The sequence below is a fragment of the Sus scrofa genome, chromosome 17, assembly GCF_000003025.6.
Source record: "Sus scrofa isolate TJ Tabasco breed Duroc chromosome 17, Sscrofa11.1, whole genome shotgun sequence".
NCBI lineage: Eukaryota > Metazoa > Chordata > Mammalia > Artiodactyla > Suidae > Sus > Sus scrofa.
The window spans coordinates 26,620,515-26,642,400 of record NC_010459.5 but is presented as its reverse complement, the minus strand read 5'-3'; the positions used below and the strand labels follow the sequence as shown (position 1 = coordinate 26,642,400).

The 21,886-nt window shown below is 44.8% G+C and overlaps 1 protein-coding gene across 2 annotated transcripts; it reads left to right on the top strand.

Annotated features, from left to right (window-relative positions):
* On the top strand, window positions 802-11,139 carry LOC102162195. Of its 2 annotated transcripts, none has more exons than XM_021078182.1 (2): window positions 802-996; window positions 10,040-11,139. In XM_021078182.1, the coding sequence occupies exons 1-2, from the start codon at window positions 815-817 to the stop codon at window positions 10,431-10,433; spliced, it is 576 nt and encodes a 191-aa protein (XP_020933841.1). In that variant the 5' UTR covers window positions 802-814; the 3' UTR covers window positions 10,434-11,139. The 2 variants fall into 2 exon arrangements, with proteins under 2 accessions (XP_020933841.1, XP_020933840.1); XM_021078181.1 differs by having other exon boundaries at window positions 9,998-11,139.

Below are 21,886 nucleotides of genomic sequence, written 5' to 3'. Positions count from 1 at the left end.
CTCCCTCCCATCCTGCAGGTGTCCTGCCTTTCACTATACCTGTGGGAAATCCAAACACCCTTCCCAAGTTGCCTGGGCCCTCCTGGAGGCCGTGGCCTCCACCCCAGCCTCTTCTCTGCCTCTGCTCCTGAGATCTGACCTGGCTTCCTAAAATTTACCTAGCCTCTCTGAGCCCTGGGTCTGGGCAGGTGCAGGCGCCCTCCTGTCCTTCCAGCAGAGATGACCAGTCCATACGGCACTTTCCTGGCCACATGCCCATGTCCTGAGAGACAAGACACCTGTAGGCACTGAATTCTGGTGCCTCCTTCCAGTTTTTGGAAACTGAAACTACGAGTAATGAGTCAAATCCATTTCACCTACCATCACTGATCAAGGGGTGGGGAGGGGGTTGTTTGTCTGGTGGGGGAGGGGGTTTGGCCATGCCTGTGACATGTGGAGGTTCCCAGGCCAGGGACTGAACCCACACCACAGCAGCAACTGGAGCCCAGCGGTGACACCACAAAGTCCTTAACCTGTCGAGCCGCCAGAGAACTCCTCCAGGTCGTTTTAAGACTTGCACATCCTCTAAGAAGCACAAAGCCTAAACAATAAAGTGTTTACCCAAATTGTTTTCCAGAAACTTGGATGCAGCTGTGTCTGTTTGAGCTGAGCCAGGTCGGACTGGAGAACCACCACCCTCCAACTGGGCATGCGCCAGGGTCAGCACATGGGCCAGTATCAGCTGGTGACCTTTGAAGCGTGCGAGGCCTGTAGTTTAATTACAGCTGCGCAGAATGATCTCCATCATTGCACCTTTTTCCAATCACCTCTCCCCATGCCTCAGACCACCCTGCTGCCTGATTTGTTATCCCATAAATACCCCCAGCCCCTTGTTTTCCGGAGGCGGGGTTTTGCTTTCTTTCTGTCTCCTCGTTTGGCTGCCTTGCAACTCAACCCTCTACTGCAAATGTCAGCATCTACATTTGGGCTTGCTGCTCGTGGGGCCAAAGGAACCTGGTATGCTAATAGCACGCTCTTAGCAAATAGCTGTTGAGAAAATTCACTGTGGCTTTTGGGTTTCAGCAAAAGAATTTTCTAGCCAAACTGCAAACTTTGCAGCAGGGGTGTCCTGTCTGTAAAGTTTGAAAAGCCCATATATATTTTTTTAATCAGATAGTTCTGATAAAAGGTTGTAAGTAAGAATAAGAATACGTAGAGTTCCCGTCATGGCTCAGTGGTTAACGAATCCGACTAGGAACCATGTGGTTGCAGGTTCGATCCCTGGCCTTGCTTGGTGGGTTGGGGATCCAGCGTTGCCGTGAGCTGTGGTGTAGGTCGCCGATGCGGCTCAGATTCCGCATTGCTGTGGCTCTGGTGTAGGCCAGCGGCTACAGCTCCAATTAGACCCCTAGCTTGGGAAGCTCCATGTGCTGCAGGTGCGGCCCTAGAAAAGGCAAAAAGACAAAATAGTAACAATACGTAAGTCAGTAGACTAGAAAATATCTGGGTATCAACTCTTCTATCACCTAAAAAACTTCCGAAATGTTTTAAATTTCAACTAATATCCTGGTCCCATGGGTTTATGTGTTGTTACAAGGTGGGTAACGCTGTATGTTTTGCCTCATTGACACATTCATCATCACGGCAGACATTTAGGCTTCAGCGAATTTTGACAGATTAAATGATTAACTTTCTGGGGGTGGGAGTGATGGCTCAAAGTGAGATCTTAATTCTCTCCTCAGGAGTTGAACTTGGTCAGCCTGGATGAAAAGCAGGAATTCTAGCCACTAGACCGGCTAGAGGCTAGAAGCAAAATTATCCTGATTCTTGCTTCTGCTGAAACCATGACTGTTTCAAGGAGGCAAAGACTATTAAAAAAAAAAAGGTACAGGAGTTTATTGTTAGAGACACAGTACAACGTGGGAAAGCATAGGAAAGTAGCCTTTTAAGGCAGAAGCAAAGCAGTAACGCCCACAAAAGGACTGCAGGTGTGGGCGTCCCCTGAATGAGGACCTTGCCAGCAAGGTGATTTAAATCACTTATATGGGGCAGTTCTTCCTGGTCTTTTCCCTTTGGTCAATTATCTTGTTTTGTTTCTCACACCTGACTAGATCCAGGGCCCTCCCTGATGCATGTGCGACATGTGTGCCCATTTTCGGCAAAGATGGATTCCAGAGCAAAGGATTCTGGGATGGTATCGAGACTTATTATGGCCTGGTGCCCCCTCCCTTTTTGACCCCCAGGATCTTTGTGCTGTGTATGTAATTGGGGAGGTCTCCTTGACCCCAGGAGTGATTGAAGTGGTCGTCTTATCTTTTACTCCAACAGAGCTCAGCTCCTGCCATTAACTTCCCTTTGACGTGTCAAAGAGAAGCAAGGCCCAATTTACTCAGCCTAACAAGCCCCAGCTGTTCTCAGCCCAGAAGCCTATCAACCTCCTACCTCAGGGGGAGGCGGTGCCTGCAGCATTAGAAAAGTCCTAGGAGTTCCCGTCGTGGCTCAGTGGAAACGAATTTGAGTAGCATCCACAAGGACGCAGGTTCAATCCCTGGCTTCCCTCAGTAGGTTAAGGATCCTGCATTGCTGTGAGCTGTGGTGCAGGTCGAAGATGTGGCTTGTATTTGGAGTGGCTGTGGCGTAGGCCAGCTGCTGCAGCTCTGATTCAACTACTCACCTGGGAACCTCCATATGCCATGGGTACAGCCCTTTTAAAAAAAAAAAAAAAAAAAAAAAAAAGGAATTACCAGGCCAGGGATTGAACCTGAGCCACAGCAGTGATAACCCTGCATCCTTAACTTCTAGGCCACCAGGAAACTCTTAATGTACTGATTTTTACTGTTACTAAGTTTGTTTTTGCAAACCATTACGTACTTATTATAAGAAATTAAAACAATGCAGAAAATTCAAATGAAGGAAAATGGTACCATCCAGAGATTGTCTACACAGATGTTTAGAAAACTATCTTGCATAAATATTTTTGTTCGCTAATGTTGAAGTTTACTTCCTTGTTTAAAAAATATCCTCATGTTCCTGCCATGGTGCCGTGGGTTACGAAGCCAACTACAGTGGCTCAGGTCCCTCTGGAGGTGTGGGTTCAGTCCCTGGCCCGGCACAGCAGTTTAAAGGATCTGGCCTTGCAATAGTGGTGGCTTGGATTCAGTCCCTGGCCTGGGGATCTTCCATATGCTATGGGTGAGGCCATAAAAAATATAATATCCTGATTTTTTTTTTTTTTTTTACTCCATGTACCCAGAAATACCGTGGTACCTTTTGCGAAAGAACACTGGCTTTTCCTACTCTCAAGATCAGGATCAAAATTTACAAAACGGGAACTGAAATGATCCAATCAAGAGGCATTGAGGGAGGAGTTCCCATAGCGGCTCAGTGGTAATGAACCTGACTAGGATCCATGAGAACTCCGGTTCGATCCCTGGCCCCTCTCAGCGGGTTGGGTATCTGGCGTTGCCGTGAGCTGTGGTGTAGGTCACAGACTCAGCTTGGATCCACTGTTGCTGTGGCTGTGTTGTAGGCTGGCAGCTGCAGCTCTGATTTGATCCCTAGCCTGGGAACCTCCATGGGCTGTGGGCACAGCCCTAAAAAAGACAAAAGGGGGCGCATTTAGGGAGCAGTTGGTATGTGTCTGCCCTTTGGGGGCAGAAAGGGTGACCTAGAGCATGAGGATTTGTTGTGACATTTGGAGAGAGGACGATGTGTGTAGAGAATTTAAGGCGCCCACAGGTTAGCCTGGGTTCATTCTCTGTCCAGTGGATCAGGAGGTGCCCCGGGGAGAAGGACAAATTAAGACCACAGCCAGGGCCAGGCACCTTTGTCCAGCCTTTTTTTTTTTTTTTTTTTTTTTTCCTGTTTTGGCTTTTTAGGGCCGTACCTGCGGCATATGGAAGTTCCCAGGCTAGGGGTTGAATCAGAGCTACAGCAGCCAGCCTACCCCACAGCCATAGCATCTCGGGATCCAAGCCACATCTTTGACCTAACACCACAGCTCACGGCAATGCCAGATCCCCATCCCACCGAGCGAGGCCAGGGATGGGACCCACATCCTCGTGGATCCTAGTCGGGTTCTTTAACGGCTGAGCCATGAGGGGAACGCCTCCTGTCCAGCCTTCTGATGTTGCACATGGCTTTGACCAGCTCTCCATTTGAATCCCTACAATGTCTTCTCTCCAGCGAGCCTTGGGCAAGGGTGCATCCCACCACTGGACCATTTGCTTGATGGAAAGCCTCTCTCTGAGGCTTAACGGAAGCTGACATTCCTACTGGAGCCACTTTCCATGTTTCATATGCATCACATTTCAAGGTTGTGAAATAGCCCATGATGGCCTGACACTTGGTGAAGTGTACAGTGCTCATCAGTCATCTTTGTGCCATTTACTGACCTGGTTGGATGGCAGCACATCCAGCCTCATGTTCCCACGTCCCTCCATCCTCCAGGGGACAGAGCACCAGCACCATGGAATTTGTTTTTTTGGGTTTTGGGGTTTGGTTTTTTTTTTTTTTTTTTGTCTTTTTGCTATTTCTTTGGGCCGCTCCCGCAGCATATGGAGGTTCCCAGGCTAGGGGTCCATTCGGAGCTGGAGCCACTGGCCTACACCAGAGCCACAGCAACGTGGGATCCGAGCCACGTCTGCAACCTACACCACAGCTCACGGCAACGCCAGATCGTTAACCCACTGAGCAGGGGCAGGGACCGAACCCGCAACCTCATGGTTCCTAGTCCCATTCGTTAACCACTGCGCCACGACGGGAACTCCGGGGTTTGGTTTTATTTCCACCCCCACCCCATCCCTGTAGCCAGAGCCTTGTAAAAGTAAGCATGAGACTTTCTGGCCAGGGGTGCAGCGTGGAGGCTGGCCCCGGGAGGCTGCGGGTAGGCAGGATCTCTGACCTGCTGCCCGATCTCGCCAGGTTGGGCCACATCCAAGGACTGAGTCAAAGTCAATGGGATGCATTTATTTCGGTGAAAACCAGAAACTACAATTTTTGGCAATTAAAGTGAAAGCAAACTATGCAGAGTCCTTGGTAGACCTTGGGGAAGGAAGTCACCTACAAAGAGGCTGGGCTGTGTCCCCAGGGGGAGCTCTAGGGCTATTGCTTATGTTCTGTCTCAGCTGGTGGCACCCATGTGCACCCATGTGCCCCTGGATCCCCCAGATGGTAGACCTCAGTGCCACCTCCCCCCCGCCCCCCGCCCTATTCACATCCAGTCAGCCAGCTCTGTGGCCCCTGAACTTCGTGGCTCCTCCTCTTTCTTCCTGCAACTGTGGGCTTAGCCAAGGTCATCACTTTAGGTCTGATAAAACTGTCCCCCCCCAGATCCCCCCACTCTGGCTTTTTTTTTTTCTTTTTTCTTTACAGCTGCACCTGCAGCATATGGAAGTTCCCAGGCTAGGGGTTGAATCAGAGCTGTAGCCACTGGCCTACACCACAGCAATGTGAGATCCGACCAGCGTCTGTGACCTACACTGTAGCTCACTGCAGCACTGGATCCTTAACCCACCGAGCATGGCCAGGATTGAACACACATCCTTACATAGACTGTGCCGGGTCAGGTTCTTAACCGACTGAACCACAATGGTAGCTCCCACTCGGGCTTTCTAGTCTTCAACTCCATGCATTCAGAGCTGCCTGTGCAAAGGTGACCATGACTGATTGACAGCTTAGTCAGTGGGTCCCCTCCACTTGTCAGGAAGACAAGCTCCTCAGAAGGTCTGCATCAGCTTCGATCTCTGTGTCCTTGTTCACCCTCTGCTCCAGAATCCATCCCCAGGAAATCTCCGTAAACGTGTGCTTCCTTTAAACGCCAAGCAGAACTTGGAGGTGTGTGGGCTGGCTTTACTCAGCTCAGATCACACTTCTTTTTTTTTTTTTTTTTTTTTTGTCTTTTTGTTATTGTTGTTCTTGCTATTTCTTGGGCCGCTCCCGTGGCACATGGAGGTTCCCAGGCTAGGGGTTGAATCGGAGCTGTAGCCACCGGCCTACGCCAGAGCCACAGCAACTCGGGATCCGAGCCGCGTCTGCAACCTACACCACAGCTCACGGCAACGCCGGATCGTTAACCCACTGAGCAAGGGCAGGGACCGAACCCGCAACCTCATGGTTCCTAGTCGGATTCGTTAACCACTGCGCCACGACGGGAACTCCTCAGATCACACTTCTGATCAAACGGAGATGGCTGAGATGGTCACAGCCAGTGAGAAGAGGAGGAGAAAGCAGACATGAGAGAAATTAAAGCCTTCATTCTTCACTCTCTTAGAGCTAACACTCTGTTCTCGGGTTTCCAGAAACCAGAGTCACCACGTTGTCATTGGTGGGGCTGTTTGCTTGCTTACCCAAGCGCTGGAGGGGAAGTCTGAGGCTGGTCGCCTGCAGGGCAGTGCAGCTACAGCAAAACAGACGAGTCTCCATGTGCCATTTAAATGAGGCTGGCATGGCTGCAGGAAGGCAGCCTTTATGTGCCAGATTTACTAGAAATGTAAATAGGAAATATCTAACCATTAAATTATTAGATGTTCCCAAAATATGTGTGCTAAGCCTCAGGGGTTTTTAAAAAAATTTTTATAATAGTTGATTTACAATGTTCTGTCAGTTTCTGCTCTACAGCAAAATGACCCAGTCATACATAGAGATTTTTTTTTCACATTATCCTCTATCATGTTCCATCACAAGTAATTAAATAGAGTAGCTGTACAGCAGGATCTCATTGCTTATCCACTCCAAATGTAATAGTTTGCATCTACTAACTCCAAACTCCCAGTCCATCCCACTCCCTCCCTCTCCCCATTGGCAACCACAGGTCAGTTCTCCATGTCCTTGAGTTTGTTTCTTTTCTGAGGTAGGTTCATTTTAGATTCCACATATAAATGATAAATATGATATCATGGTATTTGTCATTCTCTTTCTGACTTCACTTAGTATGAGAGTCTCTAGATCCATCCACGTTGCAGAAAATGGCATTCTTTCTTATGGCTGAGTAGTATTCCACATCTTTTTTTGGGGGGAGGGGTCTTTTTAGGGCCACACCTGCAGCACATGGAGGTTCCCAGGCTGGGGATCAAATTGGAGCTACAGCTGCCAGCCTACATTGCAGCCACAGCAATGCCAGATCTGAGCCATGTCTGTGACCTACAGCACAGCTCATGGAAATGCTAGATCTTTAACCCACTGAGCAAGGCCAGGGATCAAACCTGCGTCTTCATGGATTCTAGTCAGATTTGTTTCCACTGAGCCATGATGGGAACTCCAGTGTGTACCACATCTTAATCCATTCATCTGTTGGACATTTAGATTGTTCCCAGGTCTTGACTATTGTGAATATTGCTGCAATGAACACAGGGATGCATGTATGTTTTTCAGTGAAAGTTTTGTCCAGATATATGCCCAGGAGTGGGATTGTTGGATCATATGATAGTTCTATATTTAGTTTTCTGAGGTACCTCCATACTGTTTTCCATAGTGGTTGTACCAATTTTCACTCCCACCAACAGTGTAGGAGGGTTCCCTTTTCTCCACACCTTCTCCAGCATTTGTTATTTGTAGACTTACTTATGATGGACATTCTACCAGTGTGAAATGGTACCTCATTGTAGTTTTGATTTGCATTTCTCTAATAATCAGTGATGCTGAGCATTTTTTCATGCGCCTGTTTGCCATCTATGTATCTTCCTTGGAGAAATGTTTCTTTAGGTATTTTGCTCATTTTTCAATTGGGTTGTGGGTTTTTTGCTGTTGTTACGTAAGCTGTATATTTTAGAGATTAAGTCCTTGTCAGTTGCATCATTTGAAACTATTTTCTCCCATTCTATAGGTTGTCTTTTTTTTTTAATTGCTTGTTTCCTTGTACCAAAGCTTGTAAATTTGATTATGTCTCATTGGTTTATTTTTGTTTTTATCTCTGTTGCCTTGGGAGACCTAAGAAAACATTTGTACAGTTGATGTCAAAGAATGTTTTGCCTAGTTTTACGGTGTCTTGTTTTATGTTTAAGTCTTTAAGCCATTTGGAGTTTATTTTTGTGCATGGTGTGAGGGTGTGTTCATTGATTTACATGCAGCTGTCCAGTTTTTCCAGCACCACTTGCTGAAGAGACTGTCTTTTTCCCATTTTTATATTCTTGCCTCCTCTGTCAAAGATTAATTAACCATAGGTGTCTGGGTTTATTTCTGGGTTCTTTATTCTGCTCCATTGGTCTGTATGTCTGTTTTTGTACCAGTACCACACTGTCTTGATTATTGTAGCTTTGTAATAGTGTCTGACGTCTGGGAGAGTTGTCTCCTGCTTGGTTTTTGTTCCTCAGGATTGCTTTGGAAATTCTTGGTCTTTTATGGTTCCATATAAATTTTTGGATTGTTTGTTCTAGTTTTGTGAAAACTGTCATGGATAATTTGACAGGGATTGCATTGAATCTGTAGATTGCGTTGGGTAGTGTGTCCATTTTAATGATATTCTTCCAATCCATGAGCATGGACTATCTTTCTATTTCTTTGGATTCTCTTTAATTTCCTTGATTAATGTTTTATAGTTCTTAACATATAAGTCTTTAACCTCCTTGGTCAGATTTATTCCCAGGTATTTAATTTTTTGGTGCAATTTTAAAAGGTATTTTTATATTCCTTTTCTACTATTTCATTGTTAGTACACAGAAATGCAACTGATTTCTGGATGTTAATCTTGCATCTTGCTACTTTGCTGAATTCATTGATCAATTTGAGTAGTTTTTATGTGGAGTCATTAGGGTTTTCTAGATATAGTATCATGTCACCTGCATAGAATGACAATTTTTACCTTTTCTCTTCCCCTTTGGACACCTTTTATTTCTTTTGTCTGATTGCTGTGACTAGCTCAGGGTTTTTGTTTGCTTATAAAATGACTATTGGAATTTGAGCTTTTCTGAGTGGTTGGCACAATTTTAATTATGGTAGGATAAATGTTAGGCTGTCCTGCATTTCTGTGCTTCTCTTTTTGATTTAACAAACACATTAACTTTTCAGAACAAATTTTTATAGCACACACATCAAATGCAATGTGCCATATTGAGTTTTTGCAGATGGTTTTCTTGTCTTTCTTTTTTTTGCCATGCCCTCAGCATGTGGAAGTTCCTGATCCAGGGATTAAACCCAAGCCACAGCAGTGACAACACCAGATCCTTAACCCACTGAACCACCAGAAATCTCTGCAGATAGTTTTCTTGAGGATTTGTGGATGTTGTGCGATAAAAGATGGAGGATAGATTCTTGACATTATACCACAGTGACAGGAAAAACTGCCTGGGTTAAGTTAGATCATCATTCTTTTTTTTTTTTTTTTTTTTGTGGTCTTTTTTTTGTCTTTTAGGGCCATACCCATAGCATATGAAGGTTCCCAGGCTAGGGGTCCAATCAGAACTGTAGCCACCAGCCTATGCCAGAGCCACAGCAACTTGGGGTCCAAGCTGCATCTGCAACCTACAGCCATAGCTCATGGCAATGCCAGATCCTTAACCCACTGAGTGAGGCCAGGGCTTGAACCTGCATCCTCACAGATGCTAATGGGGTTGGCCAACCACTGAGCAATAACAGGAACTCCCTAAATCATCATTCTGATAAACTTTTTCTCTGAAAACTGAGGTGCCCAAAATGACAAAAGGATATTGGGTAGAAAACATGTTTAAGGACTTCACAAACTGTGATCCCTTAAACCATCTGTAACTTAGAATATTTTCACTTAAAGTGGTGTTCACTGTGGTTGGTTCCAGGTAACTCTGCCCACTGTGTTCTGGTGTTCCTGTTCCTCCTGTCTGACGTAACAATACATGGGGGGTGGGAGCCTGTATCTTGAGTCCGTGCAGCGGGGACACCAGGATTGTAGACGTTCCAGTGGCTTCCGTGGATGGTAGGATGCTTGCTAGTGTGATCCAGTGACAGTGACCATCCCTACCTGAAGCCAGTATCCCAGCTCTGGGCATGAAGCTTTTTGGGAGTGTGTCTCAAACTCCATTTTTCACTTTTCTTGCATTTGTATCTGCAGGCGGACCCCAAGAACTCACCCCAGTTGCTTTCCTCCCCTTAGTCTATTTACAAATGCCTCAGACCCAGGCTTCCACTCATCCCTGGCCAACTATGGAACTGAAAAGGGCAGCCCCGAATCTACAGTCACAGAAACTTCTGAGGGTCTCCTTTTACATCAAAGACGCGGGCAGGGGCTCCTGACTCCATGCATCCCTCCTCCAGTTGATCCTGAAGTGATCGACGCAAGGGCACAGGTATTTTCTGGCTTGAGTTGTACAAAGAACTGGACAGTCTTCTGCCTTTTCAGGCAAGAACTGGATGCCGCCAACAGGATACTGGTGGTTTTGTCCCAGAAAAGGAGGGGAGGGGGCTTAGGAGAGCAGAACTGGGACCTGGGAGTAGCCATGGGCTGCTTCCTCTTGCTGCTTCCTTTCTCTTGTGGACCCATCCCTTAGTGCATGGGGGATGGGAATTTGCCTGGGGTGGGGATCCCTAGGCTAGAGGTGGCACAAGGTTCTCCTTGCCTTTTGGTCAGGCAGATCGTGTGTCATGAGAAATTGCCATTAAATTTGTGTTTTAAATCGATTTTTTTTTTTTTTAAACAGATGGTGATTTCGAATTTGTTGTTTTCTCAGAGGATAAGGCTGAAACAGGCTCTGTATTATAGAGCATTTGAAGCAGAGACATTATACAATTTCATCTTGGCTATGGAGGGGGAAGAAGGCAGGAGAGCTTTGGTGTTTATGTTGACTCAAACACAGGAAGCTTCACCACTTATTGTTATACTATCTGGACTCGAATCATGGGGAAAAATGAATGTCGTCCATCAGGACCTCAGGCTCTTTTGAGTCCAGTCACCAAATTTCTCCCTTCAAGTAAAGAACACAGTATATATGTTTGGGTTTGTATTGATTTAACAAGGAAATATCTGAAAAGGCTCCTTAAACTCCATTAAGCAACACCAAATTTCTTCAAATTAGGACTTAATTGTTGCTCGATTTCCATACCATATTCTCCTATCAAAGCCCAGAGCAATGGAGCAGGATGGTTTTTCAGGATGGAAACCACCATCGTTTACGTGGTCCTCTGAGCCCTGGTGGGAATCTCTGCAGTTAGACACACAAAGGAGAATGGAGATGGGCTTTAAAAAACAAACAGGAATGCAGGAGTTCCTGTTGTGGCTCAGCAGAAATGAATCCAACTGGTATCGATGAGGATGCTGGTATGATCCCTGGCCTCGCTCAGTGGGTCAGGGATCTGGTGTTGCTGTGATCTGTGGTGTAGTTTCAAGATGCGGCTTGGCTCCCGGGTTGCTGTGGCTGTGGTGTAGGCCGGCAGCTGCAGCTCTGATTCTGCTCCTAGCCTGGGAACTTCCATACACCTTGGGTGCGGCCCTAAAACACAAAAACAAAGAAAAAACAAACAAACAAAAAAACCACAGGAGTTCCTGCTGTGGTGCAACGGGCTATGGATCTGGCGTTGTCACTGCAGTGGCTCAGGTTCAATTCCTGGGCTGGGAACTTCTGCATACTGTGAGCATGGCCAAAAAAAGGAAAACAAAAACAGATGCAGTTGGAAGCATAGGGTGGCCTTTGGGTTTGAGATAAAATAATAGCAAAAGTAGAAAAGTATACTACTATTAAAAGATATTTAATGATTGTGGCTTGGAAAAGGCCAAGCATCTTTTCTCTTCCACACTCTGTATTCAAACTTCAGTACTATTGATCGTCAGACTGATTGTCCTTTGCCCTTTTCACCAAATTTCTCCCCGATTTAAATGCCTCAGCATTTCATTCATTTTGTTTTATTGTGTCCTCTTCCTTTATAATTCTAATTCTAGACGCCTCAAACTGAGGGCTTTTGAAGCCCTCTGTAATTTGACCTGGCCATTATTAACAATTTATTTCCCTAATACATTCCCTAAAATTGAAGCAAACCAGTCTCCTTGTGGAATCCATAGCTGGTATTTCCATACTTGAAAATTTTACTTCCAGGGAGTTCCCATTGTGGCTCAGCGGTAACGAAGGTGACTACTATCCATGGGCATGTTTTCGATCCCTGGCCTTGCTCAGTGGGTTTAAAGATCTGACGTTGCCATGAGCTGTGATGTAGGTCACAGATCCCAAGAGGCTGTGGCGTAGGCAGGCAGCTGTAGCTCTGATTTGACCTTTAGCCTGGGAGCTTCCATGTGCCTCTGGTTTGGAAAATTCTACTACTAGTTTTTCCTGGGTTTTTCTATCTCTCCTCTGATTTTCCAAGTTCTTGCCATCCTTCCTTGATTCCTACCTAAATTTCCACCACATGGCTGTAGTGTAGGCCAGCAACTATGGCTCCAATTTTACCCCTAGCCTGGGAAAGTTGTTTAATGACAACTTTTTTGGCTACACCCCTTCTCTGTGAAGGTGTACCCTTTGGCTTTTCCAGCAGTGCTGAGAGACTGGCTTACAGAAATGAGCCTTTTGCTGTGGACTGTCGCAATATTCACAAGGGTTGTATTGTTCTTCTCTATAACACTGTATGCAGCTTGAGGACAGGGATTAGAAGACAAAATTTTGCTTCTCCCAAGAAAGAGATTTACAGTATACCACCAGGCCCTCATGCTGGCTGGCTGGCTGGCCGGCAGGATGGTACACCTGCTTCTGAGATGTTTGCTGCCACATTTTATAGATTAATAAATATATTCTTGGAGGATTTAACCACCCCAAACAGTCAGCTGCAAACTATAAATAAAGCAAAGGCTCTTGTTTTTCAGAACAATTTGTCTCACTCATTTGGGTTGTTTCCAAGTATGACAGAGAATTCGTTTTGGAAAATGTAAGAAAACAATTGCAATGCTGTTGCTTGGATGTGTGTACTCGTATAACTGAATCACTTTGTTGCACGGCAGAAATTATCACAACATTGTCGGAGTTCCCCGTCATGGCTCAGTGGAAAGGAATCTGACTAGGATCCATAAGGATGCGGGGTCAATCCCTGGCCTCGTCAGTGGGTCGGTTAAGGATCTGGCGTTGCCGTGAGCTGTGGTGTAGGTCGCTGACACCGCTTGGATCTGGCGTGGCTGCGGCTATGGCGTAGCTCTGATCTGATCCTTAGCCCTGGAACTTCCGTATGTCATGGGTATGGCCCTAAAAAGAAATTTAAAAAAAGAGGAAAAAAAGAAAGAAATGCTGTTGCTGCCAGTTTAGGACTTTACCACCTGTATGAGCTTTATTTTATATCAGTGATTTGAGGCTTCAGAAATGAGTGTGACACCAGATTTGGCCCAAGATTTTTATTTTTCCAATAGTTACAGGATTTGGGGGGTGGGTATATTTTTTTTTAAATTTTTAATTGAGATAAGATTCAGATAATATAAAACCTACTACTTCAACCATTTTTAGAAGGTTCGATTCAAGGGCTTTTAATACATCCACAATGTTGTACAGCCATCACCACTATCTAGTTTCAAAGAATCATCACCCCAAAAGGCAACCCTGTGTCTTAATGGAGAACAGTCACTCCCTTTTCCCCTTCTCTTAGCCTCTGGTAACCACTAATTTGCTTTCTGTCTCTATGGATTGGCTTATTCTGGGTATTTCATATAAATGGAAATTTTTCCTTCATTCTACTAATGTGGTGTACTGTGTTGATTTCTTCACTATTTGAATCAGGAAACGACTCAGTCACAGTGTAAAATCCTTTCATTATGCTGCTGGATTTGGTTGCTAGCATTTTGTTGAGGATTTTCCCAAGAGATGTTGGTCTGTTGTTTTCTTGTAATGTCTTTGTCAGGCTATCTGGTAACACTAGCCTCATAGAGTGAATTAGGAAGAATTTTTTTTTTTTTTCTCTTTTTAGGGCCGCACCCACGGCATAAGGATGTTCCCAGGCTAGGGGTCTAATTGGAGCTGTAGCGGATGGCCTACGCCATAGCCACAGCAACGCCAGGTCCAAGTCGAGTCTGCGACCTATACCACAGTTCACAGCAATGCCGGATCCTTAACCCACTGAGCGAGGCCAGGGGTCGAACCCACAACCTCATGGTTCCTAGTAGGATTCACTAACCACTGGGCCAAGACGGGAACTCGTGGGAAGAATTTTTAAAAAGAGTTTGAGGAGTTCCCTTGGTGGCACAGAGGACTGAGGATCTGGAGTTGCCACTGCTGTGGCTCAGGTTGCAGCTGTGGCCTGGGTTCGATCTCTGACCCATCTGCTGCATGTACAGCCAAAAAAAGAAGAAAAAAAAAGTTTGAGAAGAATTGCTGTTAATTCTTCAGATGGTATTCACCAGTGAAGCCATCTGATCCTGGGCTCTACTTTGTTGAAAGTCTTTTCATTACTCCTTTGATTTTCTTATTCATGTTGGTCTGTTCATATTTCCTACTTATATGTAATTAAATTTTTGTAGTATGTATGTTTCTAGCTATTCATTTCATCTAGATTAATTAATTTGTTGGCCCAGTTATTCATGGTATATTCTTATAATCTTTTGCATTTCTGTAAAGCCACTAGTAATGGCCCACTTTTTTGGTTTTTTGCCTGTAATTTTTTTTCATTTTTTTTGTCTTTTGCCATTTCTTGGACCGCTCCTGCGGCATATGGGGGTTCCCAGGCTAGGAGTGGAATCAGAGCTGCAGCTGCCAGCCTATGCCACAGCCACAGCTACTTGGGATCCAAGCCACTTCTGTGGCCTATGCCGCAGCTTGCAGCAATGCCAGATCCTTAACCCATTAGCAAGACCAGGGATGGAAACCACATCCTCATGGATTCTAATTGGGTTCTTAACCCACTGAGCTACAACAGGAACTGCAGTACCACATCTTCTTTATCCATTCATCTGTCAATGGACATTTAGGTTGTTGCCATGTCTTGGCTGTCATGAATAGTGCTGCAGTGAACATAGAATTGTATGTATCTTTTTGAATTATAGTTTTGTTTGGTCAAATGCCCAGGAGTGGGATTGCTGGATCATATATATGGTAGTTCTATATTTAGTTTTCTGAGGTACCTCCATACTGTTTTCCATAGTAGTTGTACCAATTTATATTCCCTCCAACAGTGTAGGAGGGTTCCCTTTTTTCCACACCCTCTCCAGCATGTTATTTGTAGATTTATTTATTTATTTTTTGTCTTTTTGCCTTTTCTGGGGCCACTCACATGGCATATGGAGGTTCCCAGGCTAGCGGTCTAATCAGAGCTGTAGCTGCCAGCCTACGCCAGAGCCACAGCAACAAGGGATCCGAGCTGCGTCTGTGACCTACACCACAGCTCACAACAATGCCAGATCCTTAACCCACTGATCGAGGCCAGGGGCCAAACCTGCAACCTCACAGTTCCCAGTCGGATTGGTTAACCACTGAGCCATGACAGGAACTCCTGTTATTTGCAGTTTTATTAATGATGGCTGTTCTGACCAGTGTGAGGTGGTACCTCATTGTAGTTTTGATTTGCATTTCTCTAATAATTAGTGATGTTGAGTGTCTTTTTGGAGAAATGTCTATTTAGGTCTTCTGCCCATTTTTCCAATTGGGTTGATTTTGTTGTTGTTGTATGAGTTGTTTTATATTTTAGAGATAAGCCCGTGCTGGTTGCATCATTTGCAAATATTTTCTCCCATTCCTTAGTTTGTCTGGTGTTTTTTTTTTGTTTGTTTGTTTATGGTTTCCTTTGCTGTGCAAAAGTTTGTAAGTTTGATTAGGTCCCATTGTATTATTTTTTTTTCTATTGCCTTGCGAGACTGACCAAAGAGAACGTATGTACAGTTTACATCAGAGGCTCTCCCCTTTTTTTGAAGGGCCACACCTGTGGCATGTGGAGGTTCCCAGGCTAGGGGTCAAATCAGAGCTACAGTGGTGGCCTATACCACAGCCACTGCAACGTGGTATCTGAGCCACATCTGGGAACTACACCACAGCTCATGGCAACACCAGATCCTTAACCCACTGAGCGAGGCCTGGGATCAAACATGCAACCTCAAGGTCATTAGTTGGATTCGTTTCCACTCTGCCACAACAGGAACTCCAAAGAGGCCCACTTTATTTTTCATTTTTAGTCATTTACACCTCTTTTGTCCAGCTAAAATTTGTCAGTTTTGTTGATTGTTTCAAATAAAGTTTTGGTTTCATTGTCCCCCCCCCCCCCCGTTACTTTCTATTGTCAGAGTTTCCATCATAGCTCAGAGGAAACGAATCTAATTAGCAACCATGAGGATGCAGGTTTGATCCTTGGCCTTGCTCGGTGGGTTAAGGATCTGGTGTTGCAGTGAGCTGTGGTGTAGGTCGTAGACTCAGCTCGGATTCCACATTGCTGTGGCTGTGGCGTAGGCCGGCAGCTATAGCTCTGATTTGACCCCTAGCCTGGGAACCTCTATATGCCACGGGAGCAGCCCTAAAAAGAAAACAAAACAAAAAAAATTCTATTTTTTAAATTTCTACTCTAGTCTTTATCCTTGCTTCAAGGTGAGTTTGCCCTTTTTCCAATTTCCTAAGATCAAAGCTTATGTTATTGATTTGAGATTGTCCTCCTTTTTAAAATGTAGGGCTTGGAGTTCCTGTTGTGGCACAGCAGAAATGAATCCCACTAGTATCCAGGAGGATACGGATTCAATCCCTGGCCTCACTCACTGGGTCAGGGATCTGGCGTTGGTGTGAACTGTGGTGTATGTCCCAGATGAGGCTCAGATCCCAAGCTGCTGTGGTAGAGACCAGCAGCTGCAGCTCCAATTTGACCCTCAGCCCGGGAACATCCATATGCTGCAGCTGCAACCCTAAAAAGCAAAAAAAACAAACAAACAAATGTAGAGATTTATAGCTATAAATTTCCTTCTAAGCACTACTTTTGCTGCATCCCTAAGTTTGGGTGTGTTGTTTTCATTTTATTCATCTCAAAGCAATTTTTATTTATTTTTCTTTTTGGCCATACAGCATGCAAAACTTCGTGGGCCAGGGGTTGAACCCACACCACAGCAGTGACAACACTGGATCGTTAACCGGCTGAACCGCAAGGGAACTCCTCAAAGAAGTTTTTATTGAATAATCATTGGTTTGCTTTTAATCTAAATTAATTTTGATCTTTCAGCTTTTAAAGTAGGATCAACCAGGAAGCTAAGGGAAATAATTTTCCAGAATTTCTAATGTTAACTCTAATTTAGATTTTTTTTTTTTTGGTCTTTCTGTCTTTTCTAGGGCAGCCCCCTCAGCATATGGAGGTTCCCATGCTAAAGGTCGAATCAGAGCTGTAGCCGCTGGCCTACACCGCAGCCACACCAACACAGGATCCCAGCTGTGTCTGCAGCCTACACCACAGCTTACCGCAACACTGGTTGTTAACCCACAGGCTAACAAGGCCAGGGATCAAACCTGAAACCTTATAGTTCCTAGTCGGATTCATTTCAGTTGCTCCATGATAGGAACTCCCTAGATTCTTTTTTCACTTTATAAATTTTTTGGAGTATAACAGTCTCTGCCATTTACAAGACTGAGTTGAAAAATTATCTGTGCCCTCCATGTTTTATATTCCTATATTTCCCCATTTGATCTTAGCTGTCATAATTAGAAAGCATAAGAAAGTTTTTCCTTGCACTTGTGGTGGAAACCTTAGCGGCACACATTAATTGCTGCACTCAAAGCATTCGTAGTTCCCTTGTGATTTCTTCTTTTAACTATTAGTTGTTTAATTAGTGTGTTAATTCTCACATATCTGGAATTTCCAGTTTTCCTTGTTGCTGATTTCTAGTTTCATTTCATTGTGGTCAGAGAAGATAATTTGATCTCAATTTGATTTCATTTCAGTCTAATTTCAGTTATAGTATTTTTGCATATCTGCTTGCTTAATCCCTAAATCTTCTATTTCTTTGCTCAGTGTTTCTTGTATTTTATCAATCTTTGCCTCTGGTTTATTTCCAAGATCCAGAATCATCTTTACTATCATTAGTCTAAAGTCTTTTTCATGGAGGTTTGTAATCTCCAGGTCACTTAGCTGGTTTTCTGGGGTTTTCTCTTGTTTGCTTATCTGAGTCCTAATTCTTTGCCTTTTCATTTTGTATAGATTTTTGGTGTGGTCTTCTTTTTGCAGACAATAGGTTTGTAGCCTCTCTTGCCTCTGATGTCTGTCCCCCTTGTGGCTGAAGTTGGTATGAGGGCTTGCTGCAGGCTTCCTGATGGGAGGAAGTAAGTGGTAAGTGGAGCTGATTTTCATCCCTTTGGTGGGTGGGGCTTTGTCTCTGGGTGTGAGAGAGGTGGCGTGTCTTTAAGCAGCCTGTTTGCTGATGGGTGGGGCTGTGTTCCCACCTGGTTTGTTTGGCCTGGAGCTTCTCAGCACTGGTGGATGGGGCCAGAGTTTTCCAAAATGGCCACCTCCAGAGAGTTCACACTGATGATTATTCCCGAGACCTTTGACTCCAATGTCCTTCCCCCACAGTGAGCCACAGTCACCCTCTCTTTTCCCAGGAGATCCTCCAAGAACCACAGGCAGGTCTGACCCAGATTCCTGTGGAGTCTCTGCTTTACCCTGGGACCCAGTGCATTTGAAAGCCTGTGTGCGCCTTTCAAGAGTGGAGTCTCTGTTTACCCCCAGTCCCATGGAGCTCCTGCGCACAAGCCCCACTGGCCCGCAATGCCAGATGCTCCAGGGGCTCCTCCTCCCAATGCCAGATCCCCAGAGTGGGAACCTGGCGTGGGCTCAAAGAGACCCAAGCCGCATCTTCAACCTACACTGTAGCTCATGGCAATGCCAGATCCTTTAACCCACTGATCAAGACTAGGGATCGAAATCAGGTCCTCATGGATACTAGTCAGGCTTATTACCAATGAGTCACGCCAGGCAGGAACACCTAATTGTTACATTGTCTTGATTAACCCTTTTATCAGCATAAAATGTCACTGTCTCTTAACAATTTTTGATTTAAAGTCTATTTTGTCTGATGTTAACATAGCTGCCTTGGCTCTGTTTTGGTTATCTGTATGGAATATCTTTCTTCCACTAATTCACTTTCAACCTATTTGTGCCTTTGTGTATAAAGTGAGTATCTTTGAGATAGCATGTACTTGGATCAGGATTTTTAAATCTATTCTGCTGGTCCCTTTTAATTGGAGAGTTTAATCCATTTATAGTCAAAATAATTACTGATAAGAAAAGACACACTTAAGCAAATTTGGTTTCTGTATACCCTCTATAACTTTTGTCCCCCAACTCCTCCAATATAGCCTTCTTTTGTGTTTAATTTTTTCATGTGTATCATTTTGACTTTTCTCAAAATCTAAATTCTGTATATTTCTTTGTATACATATTTATAGAGTATATTTCTATATACTTTTTCTAGTTATTTTCTTCATAATTATGCTGGAGATTACAATTATCTTAATTTTCTAACAATCTAGTTTGAATTAATACCAACTTAATAGTATACAAAAATTATCCTATACAATTCCACCCCATCTTAGGTTGTTTTGTCACAATTTGTATCTTTATTGTGTGCTCATTAACATAGGTTTTGATTTTCATTTTTCTTTTTTTTTTTTAGGGCCACACCCACAGCATATGGAATTTCCCGGGCTTGGGGTCAAATGGGAGCTTCAGCTGCCAGCCTACGCTACAGCCACAGCAATGCAGGATCTGAGCTGTGTCTTGGACCTAAACCACAGCTCACGCTAACGTCAGATCCTTAACCCACTGAGCAAAGCCAGGGATCGAACCCCTGTCCTCATGGATACTATTTGGGTTTGTTACCACTGAGCCACGATGGGAACTACCTGTTCATTTGTCTTTTAAATCACACAGGAGACAAAAAGAAGTTACAAGCCAAAAATACAATACTGACTTTATACTTAACTATGCAGCTACCTTTACTGACATTATTTTGTATGGTTCCAAGTTACTGTCCAGTGTCCTTTCATTTCACCCTTCAATATTTCTTATGAACTCCCTCAGTTTGGCATCTGGGAATGCCTTAATTTCTATTTTGCCAGACACCGAATTCTCTGTTGACCTCTTTTTTTCCAAGCACCATGGACCATCCTACTATCTTCTGGCATCCACGTTGTCTAATGAAAAGCTAGTCGTTCATCTTATTGAGGATCTTATATGCAACAAGTCTTTTTCTTCCATGCTTTCAGGGTTTTTTCTTTCGATCGTTTGCCCATGCGTCTTGGTGTGGGTTGTGAAATTGAGCTGGGCACATGCAATCAGTTCCTTGACAAGTGCCCAGTGCTGCCCCCTGGGAGTGACTCTCCATGGCTTCTGTGTCTATACTTTCGTTCGTTGTCTATAAGAAGGGCCCTGTTTGCAGATTCGTAGATTTCTCAGCCTGCCTCACTGCCCACAAAAAAGGATTTTTTCTCTGTCCTTGTCAAACGAAGCTGGTGTTTCTATTACAAATGTCAAGGGTTTCCTATGCCTCTTACTGAAGGTCACACTCCATTAGATGAAACCGAACCTACAACCCTTTTTCAAGTCAAGCCTCTCTCTGGTTTAGGTTTAATGTCAAGGGGCTGTGGGATGATACCCTTAAACTGCATAGAAACCATTTGATGTAGCTGATATTGCCTAGAAGCCGCACACTTAAATCTTCTGAAGTCTTAAAGGGTTTCACAGCTGCAACCTTGAGATGATCCTTAAAAGCTACTTGTTTTGGGAGTTCCCGTCGTGGCGCAGTGGTTAACGAATCCGACTAGGAACCATGAGGTTGCGTGCGGGTTCGGTCCCTGGCCTTGCTCAGTGGGTTAACGATCCAGCGTTGCCGTGAGCTGTGGTGTAGGTTGCAGACACGGCTCGGATCCAGCATTGCTGTGGCTCTGGCGTAGGCCAGTGGCTGCAGCTCTGATTCAACCCCTAGCCTGGGAACCTCCATATGCCGCGGGAGCGGCCCAAGAAATAGCAAAAAAAAAAAAAAAGACAAAAGCTACTTGTTTTGAGCAAAACCACTTTGGATGGGAACACAATGGGGGAGGTATGGTTAAGAATCTTTAAGTGTGGAGTTCCAGTTGTGGCTCAGCGGGTTAAGAACCTGACTAGTATCCATGAGGATGTGGGTTTGATCTCTGGCCTCACTCAGTGGGTTAAAGATCTGGCGTTGCCACAAGCTCCGGCGTTGGTCACAGATGTGGCTCAGATCCTGTGTGGCTGTGGTGTAGGGAAGCAGCTGCAGGGCTGATTTGACCCCTAGGCTGTAAACGTCCATATGCTGTGAGGGTGGCCCTGAAAAGATAATTAAAAAAACAAAAACAAAAAACAATGTGGTGAAATATCGTTAGCTTTGTGACTGGAGGACTATTAAGTTTTAACTCCCGAGGCTGTGTGGCTGTGAGTCTTAGACCAGTTATTGGATGGTTGGCATAAGGATGGAGTGCTAAAGAACGGAACTCAAAAGTTTCAAATCCTAGAGTTAAAGGGCTGATGTGGGAATGTGACTTCATGGGTCTCACCCCGGTTCCTGAAGGGCTGAGGAGAGCACCTGCTTTTAGCCTGTTATGTTACCACCGTGTTCTGGGTGGTCTGACGTGGGTGTGACTGGAGACCCAAAATTCTGAGACCAAACTACTGCGTGGTCATGGCTGGAAGACCAGGCCCTGAGGCTGGCGTGCTAGGGGCCTCAAGATGGGGAGATGAGGGACTAAAGTCTGAGAAAGAGCAATGAAGGTAGTGAGGGGATTAATTCGGCCAAGGCGACAATTTAGATGTTTGAGAGCTAGGAGGAGAGAAGCAAGAAAGGGGGCTGCTGCAGCAGCAGCCAAGGAAAGGGGCAGCTGCAGATGAAACTGAGCTACTACCAAGCCGTATTTTCTGGAAGGTTCCCTCCCCTCACCTGATTACCCTGAACACAGTTCCCAGATTCTCTCTCTATACAAAGGAATACTTTCCAATACACAGGGAGTGACTCAGTTCTTACATCTTCCAAGGAATTGAGTTTCTGTGGAAAAGTGGACTGAGGACT